Source organism: Bos mutus, chromosome 7 (genome assembly GCF_027580195.1).
Source record: "Bos mutus isolate GX-2022 chromosome 7, NWIPB_WYAK_1.1, whole genome shotgun sequence".
NCBI classification, from domain to species: Eukaryota; Metazoa; Chordata; class Mammalia; order Artiodactyla; family Bovidae; genus Bos; species Bos mutus.
Genome location: NC_091623.1, coordinates 39094861 through 39109325, shown reverse-complemented (window position 1 = coordinate 39109325; position 14465 = coordinate 39094861). Strand labels below are relative to the sequence as shown.

Here is a 14465-nt window from a genome sequence, read left to right as displayed (position 1 = left end):
TGTCAGCAGGGTATACAATCCTTGTGCTGTAAGACTTCATGTATCTATCCAATTATTTCAAAAGTTATTGTCTGAGAAACAGGCTTCCAATCAGCCTGAACCTGGGTGCTGACTGAGATCACTCCCTTTAGAACTCTTGGCACACCCTGGACAAGTGAGAGCTATCAAGAATAAATCAGACTACTTAGAGCACATAGGACCCAGAGACAATCAAGAGCTAAGCATGGCTGAATGAGCACAGCCCTCTCTTACATAAGGCCTGGTTCTTCAAGACTGGGAGAGGGAGCTTTTTTATCAAATACATAGAAACAATTACACGGAGTCAAGCAAAGAAAAAAAAAAAAAACAGGAATATATTCCAACCAAAAGAGTAAGATGAAACCTCAGAGAAAGACCTTAATATAACAGATATAAGTAAAATGCATGACACAGAGGTAAAGAGATGCTTACTGAACTCCAAAGAAGAATGGATGAATACTGTGAGAGCTATAATGGACGGACAGAAAGTATTTTAAAACATTACATGGATGCCACAGAACCAAAGAACACAATAACTGAACTGAAAACTACACTAGAGGGTTCAAGAGCTGACCAGATAAACTAGAGTAACCAAGCAGCAACCTGGAAGGGCAGCTGGACTCACCCAGACAAGCAGCGAAAAGAAGCAAGAGTTGTCAAAAGGGAAGATAACGAGGCCTATGAGACTACATCAAGCAGAGCAACATTCACATTATAGGGCCCAGAAGGAGAAGAGAGAAGGGGGGCAGAAAAAACGGTGACCGTAAACTCCCACAACCTGGGGAAGAAACCATTCAGATCCAGGAAGCAAAGAAAGTGCCAAGTAAGATGAACACAATAAATCAAAACATCAAAAAAGGTAAAGATAAAGAGAGAATCTTAAAAGCTGCAAGAGAAAAACAACTTGTTGTATAAACAGGAACTCCCACAAGACCATCTGCTGATTTTCCAGGAGAAATTCTGCAAGTCAAAAGGGAATAACACAACATACTTAAAGTGACGACGGGGAAAACCCACAACCAAGAGCACTCTATCATTCAGAACCAAAGGGGAGATTTAAAAAAAAGGCTTCTAAATAAGCAAAAGCTAAAGTAGTTCATCAGGCTTCCCCTGTGGGTCAGTGGTAAAGAACGCATCGCCAATGCAGGAGATGCGGGTTCAAAAAGAGTCAGGAAGATCCCCTGAAGGAGGAAATGGAAACCCACTCCAGTATTCTTGCCAGGGAAATCCCATTGACAGAGGAGCCTGACGGGCTGCAGTCCACAGGGCTGCAGAAGAGTCGGACACGACTTAGTGACTAAACAACAATGAAAAAGAGTTCATCACCACTTAACAGCACTCACAGGAAATGTTAATGGGTCTTCTCTAAGCTGAAAGGAACCGGCACTAACCAATGAAAAATATATGAGAGCAAAAACCTCACGGGTAAGAGCAAATATACGGTAAAGGTAGTAGATTAACCACAACTACTGGTAAGAAGGGTAAAAGACAAAGTAGCAAAATTAATTAAAACTACATAATTAGTTACAGGATTAGTTACCTTTAACTACATAATTAGTTAAAGGATACACAAAAAGATGTAAAATATGTCATCAAGAACATAAAACATGACTGAGGGGAATAAAAATGCAAGTTTTCAGAATGTGTTCAAATTTAAGTTGCTACCAACTTAAACTAGACTGCTATATATATAGATCATTATATGTAAACCTCATGGTAACCACAAAAAATATATATATATATACAGTAGATACACAAAAGATGAGAATGGAATCTAAACATAACACTAAAGAAATTCATCAAACCACAAGAGAAACAAGCAAGAGATGAAGAAAGGAACAGACAGAAATTACAAAAAGAGCCAGAAAACAAGCAACAGAATGACATAAGTACACACCTATTAATATTTATTTTCAATGTAATTGGACCAAATTATCTGGTTAAAAGATACAGGTTGGCTGAATGGATAAATTTTTTAAAATTAAAAAATAAAAGACTAACTTATATGTTGCCGAAAAGAGACTTAGTTCAGGTTTAAGGACGCAAAGACTGAAAGCAGAGGGATGGAAAAACATATTCCATGCAAAGAGAAATGGAAAGAAAGCTGGTGTAGCTATACTTAACATTAGACACAACAGACTTTAAAACAAAGACCATAATAGAAGACAAGGAAAAGCATTATATAATGTAAAGGGGTCAATTCAACAAGAGGATGTAACATTTATAAATCTCTACACACCTAACATCAGATCAGATCAGTCGCTCAGTCGTGTCCGACTCTTTGCGACCCCATGAATCGCAGCATGCCAGGCCTCCCTGTCCATCACCAACTCCCAGAGTTCACTTAGACTCACGTCCATCGAGTCAGTGATGCCATCATCCATCTCATCCTCTGTCGTCCCCTTCTCCTCCTGCCCCCAATCCCTCCCAGCATCAGGGTCTTTTCCAATGAGTCAACTCTTCGCATGACATAGGGACACTTAAATATATAAGGCAACTATCAACAGATCTAAATGGAAAATTTGACAGCAATACAGTAATTGTTGGAGACTACCCCATTTACATCAATGGATAAATATCCACACAGAAAATCAACAGGGAAATAACAGCTTGAAATGAATCATTAGACCTGACTGGTTTGAGAGAAATACTGACTGGTTTGAGAGAATATTCTACCGCAAAGCAGCAGAACACACATTCTCTTCAAGGGCGTGTGGAGCATTCTCAAGATTCGGCCACATGCTGGACCACAAAACAAGTCTCAATAAATTGCCTGAAATAATATCACACAATTTCTATCAAAATTCTAATGGCATTTTGCACAGACTAGAGTAACTCTAAAATCTGTATGGTATCAAAGTCCCCAAATAGCTAAAGCAACCTTGAGGAAGAAAAGAAGGGGGGAATGAACAAAGCTGTGGGCATCATGCTCCCTGATTCCAGACCATGCTGATGGAAACAGGGCGATGCTGGCATGAGACACACAGATCAATGGAACAGAAGAGAGAGCTGGGAAACAAACCCACAGGCAAATGGACAACTGATTTACGACAAGATTGCCAGGAAAAACATCAATAGCCTCAGAGATGCAGATGACACCACCCTTATGGGAGAAAGTGAAGAGGAATTAAAGAGCCTCTTGATGAAAGTGAAAGAGAGTGAAAAAGTTGGCTTAAAGCTCAACATTCAGAAAACTAAAATCATGGCATCCAGTCCCATCACTTCATGGGAAATAAATGGGGAAACAGAGGAAAGAGTGACAGACTATTTTTCTGGGCTCCAAAATCACTGCAGATGGTGACTGCAGCCATGAAATTAAAAGACGCTTACTCCTTGGAAGGAAAGTAATGACCAAACTAGACAGCATATTAAAAAGCAGAGACATTATTTTGCCAACAAAGGTCCATTTAGTCAAAGCTATGGTTTTTCCAGTGGTCATGTATGCATGTGAGAGTTGGACTGTGAAGAAAGCTGAGCACTAAAGAATTGATGCTTTTGAACTGTGGTGCTGAAGAAGGCTCTTGAGAGTCCCTTGGACTGCAAGGAGATCCAACCAGTCCATCCTAAAGGAAATCAGTCCTGAATGTTAATTGGAAGGACTGAAGCTAAAGATGAAACTCCAATACTTTGGCCACCTGATGTGAAAAACTGTCTCATTAGAAAAGACCCTGATGCTGGGAAAGATTGAAGGCAGGAGGAGAAGGGGATTGGCAGAGGATCAGATGGTTGGATGGCATCACCAACTCGATGGACATGAGTTTGAGTAAGCTCCAGGAGTTGGCAATGGACAGGGATGCGATGGATAGGGAGGGTTGCAAAGAGTCAGACACAACTGAGCGACTGAACTAAACTGAATTTACAACAAAGGAGGCAAGAATATGCAATGTGAAAGGGCAATCTCTTTGATAAATAGTACTGGGAAAACCGAACAGTCACATGCAAGAGAATAAAACTGGATTACTATCTTACACCATACACAAAAATCCACTCAAAATGGATTGAAAACTTGAATGTAAGATCAGAAACCATAAAACTCCTAGAGGAACACACAGTCACCATGCTCCTTTTCATCACTCAGAGATAGTATTGGGTCTGATTCAAAGGTAACGGCAAGGAAAGCAAAAATAAACAAGGCTACATCAAAGAGCTTCGGTACAGCAAAGGAAACCATCAACCAAACCAAAAGTCAACCTCCAGAATAGAAGATACTGGCGAACCATACAGCCAATAAAGCACGAATATCTAGATCATATAAAGAATTCATACAACTAAACAAGAGCAACAAAACCCAACTCTAAAGTAGGCAAAGGTGCATAAAAAGCTGCTCATCACCACCAACTATCAGGGAAACGCAAATCAAACCACAATGAGATATCATCACTTACGTGTCAGAATGGCTTTTACCAAAAGGACAAGTACTGGAAATTTTTAAGAGAAAAAGGAACCCTTACATACTGTGAGTTAGAATGTAATTTAGTGCAGCCACTGTATAAAACAATATGACAGTTCCTCCAATGATTAATAACATACCTCATACGGTACTAGAACTGTATGATCTAGTTATTCCACTTCTGCATATTTATCTACAGTAAACAAAAACACCAACTGAAGGAGATAGATGCCTCCTTATGTTCACTGTAACACTGTTTAAAACAGTCAGACATGGAAATCACCTAAGTGTCCATCAGGGGACGAAGAGATAAAGATGTGTACATATACACGACAGAGTACTTCTCAGTCAGAGGAAAGAAGGAAATGCTGCCGTTTATGACAGCATGGATGGGCTGTGGGGCTACTATGCAAAGTGAAGTCAGTCAGTCAGAGAAAGACCAACAGCGTACGATTTCACTTAAATGCAGAATCTAAAAAACAAAACAAATGAACAAAGAAAACAAAACCCGCAGGAACAGACTGGTGGTTGTCAAAGGGAAAGCAGGCTCGGGCGTTAGTGAAAGGGTGAAGGGGCCAATTATATGCTGACAGATGATAACGAGACGCTGTAATGAGCACTCTACAGTGTACACCAGTTTTACTGGAATTAAAACAAACAAACCAAAAAACTATCCTAACAAGAAAAAGAGGTAGGAAGGAAGGAAGGGAAAAAGGTTAATTCATTTGTCAAAAAGGGAGAACAAGTCTAAATAACTATGTACTTTGTAACAGAGATTCAAAAGATATGAAATAAAAAATGACCAAACCTCAGGGAGAAACAGACAGAGTCACAATTATAATCAGAGGTTTCAACACCCCTCCCAATGACTGATTGCTAGGGAGACAGAAACGAGTAAAGACGCTACTATCGACCGTCGTGACCCGTCCTGTACAGCAGTGCAAACAACAAGCGCAGAGCACAGCGTGCACGTGAAGAGCCACCTGGACGGAGCACACGCTGCATCATGAGACGAGCTGTGAATTTAAGAGGCTTCAAGTCACGTAAGATTAGATCCTGGAAGACAATGGCACTAAATTTGAAATCAATATCAAAAATATCTCTTAAAAGAAAAAACTTCTTGGAAACTAAATAATAGACTTTAAAAGACTACATGGGTCAAGGGAGAAATCAAAAGTGAAACTAAAATGTATTCTGAACTGAAAAAAATGAAAATAAGCATCAGAGAGTTTTTTGAAATGCAGCAAAAACATTACTCGGAGAAAACTGAGAACACTACAGAAGAAGATGGTCTTAATCTCAATTTCTACTTTATTAATTCAGAGAAGAAAAAGAGTAAATGAAGCCCAGGTTAAATGGGAAAAAATTAACTGATTGCAGAGCAGAAGTCAATGCAACAGAAAACAGAATATCAATAGAGACAGTGAATGAAATAAAAGACTGGTTCCCAGATAACATCAGTAAAGCTGAGAAATCTCTAGCCAATCTGATCAGGGGAAAAAAAAGACATAAATTACCAATGTCAGGCATGAAAGAGATAAGACCACTACAGATTCTCCAAATAGGAAAAAGACAATAAGGCAAAATAATAAACAACACTAAAAATTAATGGACAACTTAGAAAAAAATGAACAAATTCCCAAAAGGCGCCAAAGTTCACTCAAGAAGAAAAAGATAATCTGAATAGCTCTCTATTTTAAAAATTAAATTTATAACTAAAAACCTTCTCCCAAAGAAAACTCTAGACCAAGATTATTTCACTGGTGAATTCTATCAAACATCTAAATCTAAGCAAGAAATAAAACCAATTCTACATAAACTTCTTCAGAAAATTGAAGAAGAGAAAATACTTCCCAACTTGTATAATGAAGCCAGCATAACTCTGATACCAAAACCAGACAATATTAAAACAAAAGGGACTCTAGATCAAAATCCTCCAGCAACACTGATAAAAAAAATTCTCCAAAAACTAATTTTTAGCAAATTGAATCCAGTGATATAAAAAAGGGATAATACAAAAAAAGATGAAGTGGGATTTAATGCAGGAATACAAGTCGCATTTTGTTGTTCTTTTTTTTTTTTTTTTTTTTTAGCAATCATCAAATGTTTCAAACACCTGAAAATCAATGAGCACATTTCAACATATTATTAAACTGAGAAGAAAAACAACATAATCATCTAAGCAGAAGAAGATAGACCAGTTGACAAAATCCAATGTTAATGAACAAAGTCTTAGCTAGGCAGGAATAGAAGGGAATTTTCACAAGCGTATAGAAGACATCTACCAAAGTTAACATCATAACAAATACTGAAAGACAATGCTTTTCCCCTAAAATCAGGAACAAGACATAGATGTCTGCTGTCAATACTTTTATTGAATTTTGCACTGGGGGTTTTAGCTATTGTTAGAAGGCAAGAAAAATAAATAAAAGGCATCCAAATTGGAAAAGAAGAACTAAAATTCTCTTTGTTTACAGATAATATAATCATCTGTGTAGAAAAGTCAATGGAATCTACAAGGAAACGGCAAATAAGTATGTTTTGCCAAGTTTACGTTATGAGATTGACATATATAATAACAATGAACAGTGGAAAATGGAAAATTAGGAAAAATGCTACTTATAAGAACATCCAAAAATATGAAATACACATAAATCTGAAAGGTCTATACACTGACAACTGTAAGATTATTCAGAAAAAGAAGATACACCATGTTTATGGTGTGTATATAAAGTTCCAATATAATATGGTGTATTGTAAAGCTCCAATACTGTTACAATATACATTTTCCTGAAATTTACCTATATATATATATATTTAATGCATTCCAATAAAAATTCAGTAACCTCTTTTAAAAAAATTGATGAGTTGTTCTAAAACACATATGGAAATGCACAGGAATTAAAATAGTCAAAACAATTTTGGGGAAAAAGAGCACAAAGAGAAATTACACTATATAACTTTGAGATTACTAGAAAGTCACAGTAATCAAAATAGTGTTACTGGTGTCATGGTAGATAAAGAAATGAATGGAACAGATCAAGTGTGTAGAAACAGACTTACTCATTATGGTCAACTGATTTTCAACAAAATGAAACAGTAATTCAATAAAGAAAGCTTAATCCTTTCTAAAAATGTTGATGGAATAAATGGATATCCATTAACAACAACAACAAAAAAAACTGACTTTAATCTATAACTTGTCCCATATACAAAAATTAACTAAAAATGGGTCATAGACATAAATATAAAAGTATAAAACTTCCAGATGCAAACACAGGTGAAAACACCTTTGGATCAGGCAGATTTTTTTTTAGATATAACGTGAAAAACCTAATGAGCTAAAGAAAAAATTGATATATTGAACTTTACTTTTAGGTAGAATAAATGATGCATTTTCAGCATTAAGAGGAAAAGCTGACATACTCCTTGTTTTTCTTTGGGTTTCCTACCATTGTTCAACCGTTATCTCTCAAGCATTCCTCTTTGAAAAGCAACACTACCCACTTAGACCACTTCCTCTCAATCTATCACCCTTCCCTAGCCCCCTTTTCCATGCCCCACATTCTACTGCCTTTTTTAATCATCTTAGCATTTGTCTCCATCTATGGACTCTGGGAGTTGGTGATGGACAGGGAGCCCTGGCGTGCTGCGGTTCATGGGTCACAAAGAGTCGGACACAACTGAGTGACTGAACTGAGCTGATTCCTCACCTTAATACCTGACACTTCAATGCACACGTTGATGATTCCTCCTTTGTCCTGACCTCACAAATCCTGTATCTTCTTACCCATTAATCCTATCTCTTGTTCCTTCCAGTACCTTACTTTCCTAAGGAGTATAATTCCAGTTAAACATAGTCAATAAAACAGATGGCTATTTTTCCACTCCTTTCCAAAATCCCACTGAAATACAAGATAAAGTATAAATTTACAATCACAAAGAAGATAGAAAAGGCAACAATCACAGATAAGACATGCCAATAAAAATGTTAGAAAATATTATAAAAGCAGGAAGGGGTAACTGAGTAGCATCAGGAAAAGCTGAAACACAAGTGTTCTACAAAGTCGAGGTCAAGAAGAGAAGGCCTTGTGACAGGAGGGGGAACTGGAGGAAAACGCGTGAAGAGGCCAAGCTTCCAGTAATAGGACAAGTAAGCGCCAGGGATGGCACAGCACGGTGGCCGTGGGTCACACTGACGTATGAGATGGGACAGCTGTTAAGTGAGTCCATTCCGAGAGTTCTTATCCAAAGGAGAAACTTTTTCTACCATTTTTAATGGGGCTTTCCTCGTGGCTCAGCAGGTAAAGAATCTGCCTGCAATGTGGGAGACCTGGGTTCCATCCCTGGCTTGGGAAGATCCCCTGGAGAAGAGGAAGGCTCCCCGCTCCAGTATTCTGGCCTGGGGAATTCTCCATGGAGCTGTATTAGTTCATGGGGTTGCAAAGAGTTACAATCTATTGCAGTAATCATTTCACAACAGACATAAACCATCACGCTATATACCTTAAATCTATACAGCGATGTATGTCAATGATATCTCAATAAGACTCTGGGGGGCAGGGAGAAGAAAAGACCCACCTACAGGGCCAGATAACTCCAGGAAAGCCCGGGAACTGGAGAAAGCTAAATGAAGGAAAAGGAGAGGGCGCTGAAACAGGAGGATCGGTTCAGGCTGCATAAGGAACAGCCAGAATTCTAGGGCCTATTGCTCAGCCCACAGACAGGCAACTATTCCTCCCCCAGAGCAGACAGAAACAAGCAGAAAAAATTAACCAGAGAGACTCTGGATGCAGAGACACCAGGCAGCTTACCAAACCAGGAGGATTAACTAAAACATGACTCTCTGAACACCCAATCTACTTTCTCTACATATTCCCGTAACAGAGTAGTCTAACAAAATACAGGACACCAGGTAAATTTGAATAGCGGACAAAAAATAGTCTTTAGTGTATGCATCCCTGGAGGAGGAAATGGCAGCCCACTCCAGTATTCATGCCTGGAGAATCCCACGGACAGAGGAGCCTGGCGGGCTACAGTCCATGGGGTCACAAAGAGTGGGACACGACTGAGAGACTGAGCACTCCGAGGCTATGCATTTCTCATTGTTGCCTGCAGATTTAACTGGTGATCTATATTTTAATTTGCTACATAAAGCAACCCTACCTTCAGACTAGAACCTAGAGAAATGTTCTTCAGGGAAACTCACTGGCCCAGGAAAGGAAGTTAAAGATATTCACATTAGGAGTTCTCAGCGAAATCAAAGGTCCTTCCCAGATCACACACCACACACACAATCCCCATAAGAAACAGAGCTTCCTCTACAATCTACTCAAATCTTAAGACCCGTGAGTGCAAGAAACACACTAATTCTAACTTTCTGAAGTAAAATAAAATTTTCTTAACTTTGAATACATACAGTGAAATGTGAAGACAATGGAAATAGCAAAAATCCAAGACTATTAAGGTGTGTAATATTTCATCTTTTATGCCTTCAAAGGATAATGAGCAGTACAATATGGACCTTTATTTTTATAGCCCTTAATTTTTAATTTTATATATTTTATAAAATGAATAATAATAATATAATCTTTAAGTTAAAAAACCATATTGTTTATTCAAAGAATTTTACGTGTCATTAAATCATCAGTATATTAGCATTTTAGTAATGAAATGGTAGCAAAAAACACCTACACATTACAATATTCCATGGGACTATACTAATGACTCACAGAAGAATTCAAGGAAGGTGCGTTATAAAGAAAGTTTGTGCCAAAAGGATAAAACAGCAGGGCGCAAGGGACCCAAGGAAGTAGGGTACTTAGGAAAATAAAATTTTAAGAAGGGTTCTCAAAGCTGACTAATCATTAGAATAATCTGGACACCTATTGGGGAAAAAAAAGATTTCAAAGCTCAAAAATTTCAGACCTAATGACCCAGAATATTGGGAGATGGACCCAAATCTCACAGTTTCTGAAACTTTCCCCATGTGATTCTGATGGTCAGCAGGAGTTTAGAACCACTGCTTTAGAATGCTGACTTCGGTGTGCTTATTCAATAGTATGGCACCCCACTCCAGTACTCTTGTCTGGAGAATCCCATGGATGGAGGAGCCTGGTAGGCTGCAGTCCATGGGGCCGCTAAGAGTCGGACACGACTCAGTGACTTCACTTTCACTTTTCACTTTCATGCTTTGGAGAAGGAAATGGCAACCCACTCCAGTATTCTTGCCTGGAGAATCCCAGGGATGGGAGAGCCTGTTGGGCTGCCGTCTATGGGGTCACACAGAGTCAGACACAACTGAAGCAACTTAGCAGCAGCAGTAGCAGCAGGAGCTTTCAATAGTATTATCTATTTGCTTTAAGGACAATTACGAAGCTACAGACGAAAAATGATGAAATTATTCTTCTTACCTTGGATACATTGCTGACATAATTCATTTGGATAGTACTTTCCTTATCAACTTGATTACAAAGGTTCTGTAAAGTAGATGCATATTCTTTATCACTTTTTATTCTCAGGGCCATGAATTTCTTCACTGTTTCCAGTAACCGTAATTCCCAGTCTTGCAATTTTAACACAGCTTCGTGTGAATTCTTCAGGTCACTCCCAAACCCCATCTTTGTAAGGCACTGTCTTATCCTCCACACTGCACAACTGAGCCTTCTAATCAGCACATATCTGTGTATGTAAACAAAAGGAAAAGAATCTTAAATCAAAAGCAAATTAATCTTCAAAGCAAAGTTATGGCCCATTTTTTTAGAGTGAAAAAAAAATCACTATAACTGAATGTTTTCCCCCAAAGATCAGGAACAAGATGAGGATGTCCAGTCTCAGCACTTCAACTCAACCTGTTCTAGTCAGTACAATGAAGGAAATGAAACAATTTCCATTGACACTGGGAAGGAAGAAATGAAACTATATTTATTTACAGATGATATGACACTGTATCTAGAAAATCCTAAGAAGTACAATTTTACGAGTATTAGAACTAATAAATGAGCTCGGTAACATTACAGGGTACAAGATCAATAAACAAATAGCAACTGTATTTCTATATTCTAGCAATGACCAATCTGAAAATAAAATTTAAAAACAATTCCATTTACAACAGCATCAAAAAGAATAAAATATTTAGGAATAAATTTTGCAAAATAAACACAAAACTTTACTCTTAAAATTATAAAACACTGTTGAAAAATGCAAAGAAAACCTAAATAAATGGAAAGACTCATGTTAATGGATCCAAAAGACTTAATATTGTTAAACAGGCAATCCTGTTCAATTTGATCTACCAATTTAACTCAATCCACAATAAAATCTAAGCTAGCTTTTTTCTTTTTTTTTTTTTTGCAGAAATTGATAAACTAATCTTAAAATTTACTTAGATATGCAAGGGAGCCAGAACAGTCGACCAAACAAAAAACCAAAACACCATGAAGAAAAAGAACAGAGTTGAAGGACTCAGAATTCAGTGCCATGTCTATTCAACAAAGGAAAAAAAGTCTTCTCTACTACAGATGCTGGGACGATTGAATTCCACATGCAAAAGACTGTGGAATGCAGTCTGCCTTAGACCATATACAAAAAAATTAACTCGAAAGAAATCACAGATTCAAATAGAGCTAAAACTGTAAAACTCTCAGAAGAAAATAAAGCAGTATTTATTTTCTTGGCTGACCTTGGCTCAGACAATGGCTTCTAGATATGACACCAAAAGTACAAGAAACAAAATAAAAATATATAAATTTGGTTTCATCAAAATTAAAAACTTCTGTACTTCAAAGGCCAACATCAAGTAAGTGATAATGCCACAGAACGGGAGAAAATATTTACAAATTATGTATCTGATAAGCAGCATCTACCTGGATTATACAAAGATTTCTTAACATCAGTAACAACATAACAAACTAATTAACATGGGCAAAAGACAGATATGACTAGATATTTCTCCAAATAAAATTTATAGATGCCCACTGCTGCTGCTGCTGCTAAGTCGCTTCAGTCGTGTCGGACTCTGTACGACCCCAGACGGCAGCCCAGCAGGCTCGCCCGTCCCTGGGACTCTCCAGGCAGGAACACTGGCGTGGGTGCCATTTCCTCCTCCCACATGAGAAGATGTTCAGTCTCACTGGCCATTAGGAAAATGCCGACCAAAACCACAGTGAGACATCATTCCGTATCACTAAGATGTCTATAACAAAAGGATAGATAATAGCAAATGTTGGAGACTGTGAAGAAATCAGAACCATCATATGTTGCTGGTATAAATTTAAAATAGGCAGTTCCTCAAAAATTAAACACAGAGTTATCATATATGACCAAGAAATTTCACTCTTAGGCATATACTCAAGAGAAATAAAAACATATGCCCACACAAAAACTTGTATATGAATATCTGCCAAACAGTCATCAACTGATGAATGGATAAATGAAGTATAACGATACAAGGAAACATGATTCGACAATGAAAAGGGATTGATACAAGGTACGGCACGGATAAACCTCGCTAACATTCTACGTGAAGACGTCGAACACAGAAGACTGACACGCTGTCCTGTCTTCTTACATGGAATGTCCGAAATCTACCTTCAGAGACATAAATCAGACTAGTATTTGACTAAAGCTGGCAAATGCGGGAAGAAATGAAGGGCGACTGCTAACGGGTAATGGATTTCCTTTTGCGGTGAGGAGAGTGCTCCGAAATTGATTGTGGCAATGGCTGCACAACTCTGTGAACACTAAATTGTACAATTTAAATGGGTGAATTATTCAGCATGTGAGTTATATCTCAAAGTTGTTTAAAAAATCACTAGAGCATAACTTATTATCATCTGAAGGTCAGTGGGGCTTCCCTGATGGCTTAAGGACACTCCTTAAGGACGCTCTTCCACAGAAGCAATCACCACTGAGGAGTCTGTGTCTTGGTTAACACCACCATTAATTAGGAAATGCAGAATAGTTAATGGGCTTCCCTGGTGGCTCAGCTAGTAAAGAATCCGCCTGCAATGCAGGAGACCCTGGTTCAATTCCCGGGTCAGGAAGATCCCCTGGAGAAAAGATAGGCTACCCACTCCATTTTCTTGGGCTTTCCTGGTGTCCAGATGGCAAAGAATCCGCCTGCAAGTGGGAGGCTTGGGTTCAATCCCTGGGTTGGGAAGATCCCCTGGAGGAGGGCATGGCAACCCACTCCAGTATTCTTGCCTGGAGAATCCCCATGGACAAAGGGGCCTGGCAGGTTACAGTCCATGGGGTCACAAAGAGTCAGACACAACTGACTGACTAAGCCCAAAGGTCAATTATCAGAAAATTACCCCAAATCTATTCCTACTTGTTTGATATAAATCCCAAGAACTATGATAGAATTTATTTTCCCCTCCAGCCTCCTAGAATTTCAGGCAGTGAATGTTTCAGGGTCAGCTGTAAGAAAGAAACAAAACACATCTTTAATTTTTAGGTCTGGCTCACATCAGAAGTCAATTTAATTGAGCTGAAATCCTCTAGGCTAATCAAAAAAAAAGAGATTTTTCGCTCTCACCTCAGTGAAACACATTTAAAATGATAAAACTGTGACTTTTCCAAATAGGAAGCAAATTTCAATCTTCTCCCAACTGAAAACTGTTCAGTTTTATACTCAAACAAGTCGGCAGGGGTGGGCGGGTAGGAGGGAAAGATGGTGGGAAAATATACTTCATCAAAGTTTCCAAAGTAGCAACCAGGACACTAAATGGACCTTAACATAAATAAGCCAATACAAGTAACTGACTTATCCACTTTAATATCAGGTAGGAGAATTCCAGGGGCTTCCCTGGTAGCTCAGTTGGTAAAGAATCTGCCTGCAATGCAGGAGATCCCAGTTCGATTCCTGGGATGGGAAGATCTCCTGGAGAAGGGATAAGCTACCCAATTCAGTATTCATGGGCTTCCCTGGTGGCTCAGAGAGTAAAGAATCCGTTTGCAATGTGGGAGACATGGGTTCGATCCCTGGGTTTGGAAGATCCCCTGGAGGAGGGCATGGCAACCCACACCAGTATTCTTGCCTGGAGAATCTCATGGA

At 38.5% G+C, this 14465-nt stretch overlaps 1 protein-coding gene across 2 annotated transcripts in view; it reads right to left on the bottom strand.

The window, feature by feature from the left end:
• Positions 1-14465, bottom strand: part of FER (FER tyrosine kinase) — a 460352-nt gene that overhangs the window by 409061 nt on the left and 36826 nt on the right. For both annotated transcript variants that reach the window (XM_070373202.1, XM_070373203.1), the window contains one exon: positions 10822-11089. In XM_070373202.1, the coding sequence (XP_070229303.1) occupies positions 10822-11028 (207 nt within the window). In that variant the 5' untranslated portion in view covers positions 11029-11089. The remainder of the gene's footprint in view (positions 1-10821; positions 11090-14465) is intronic.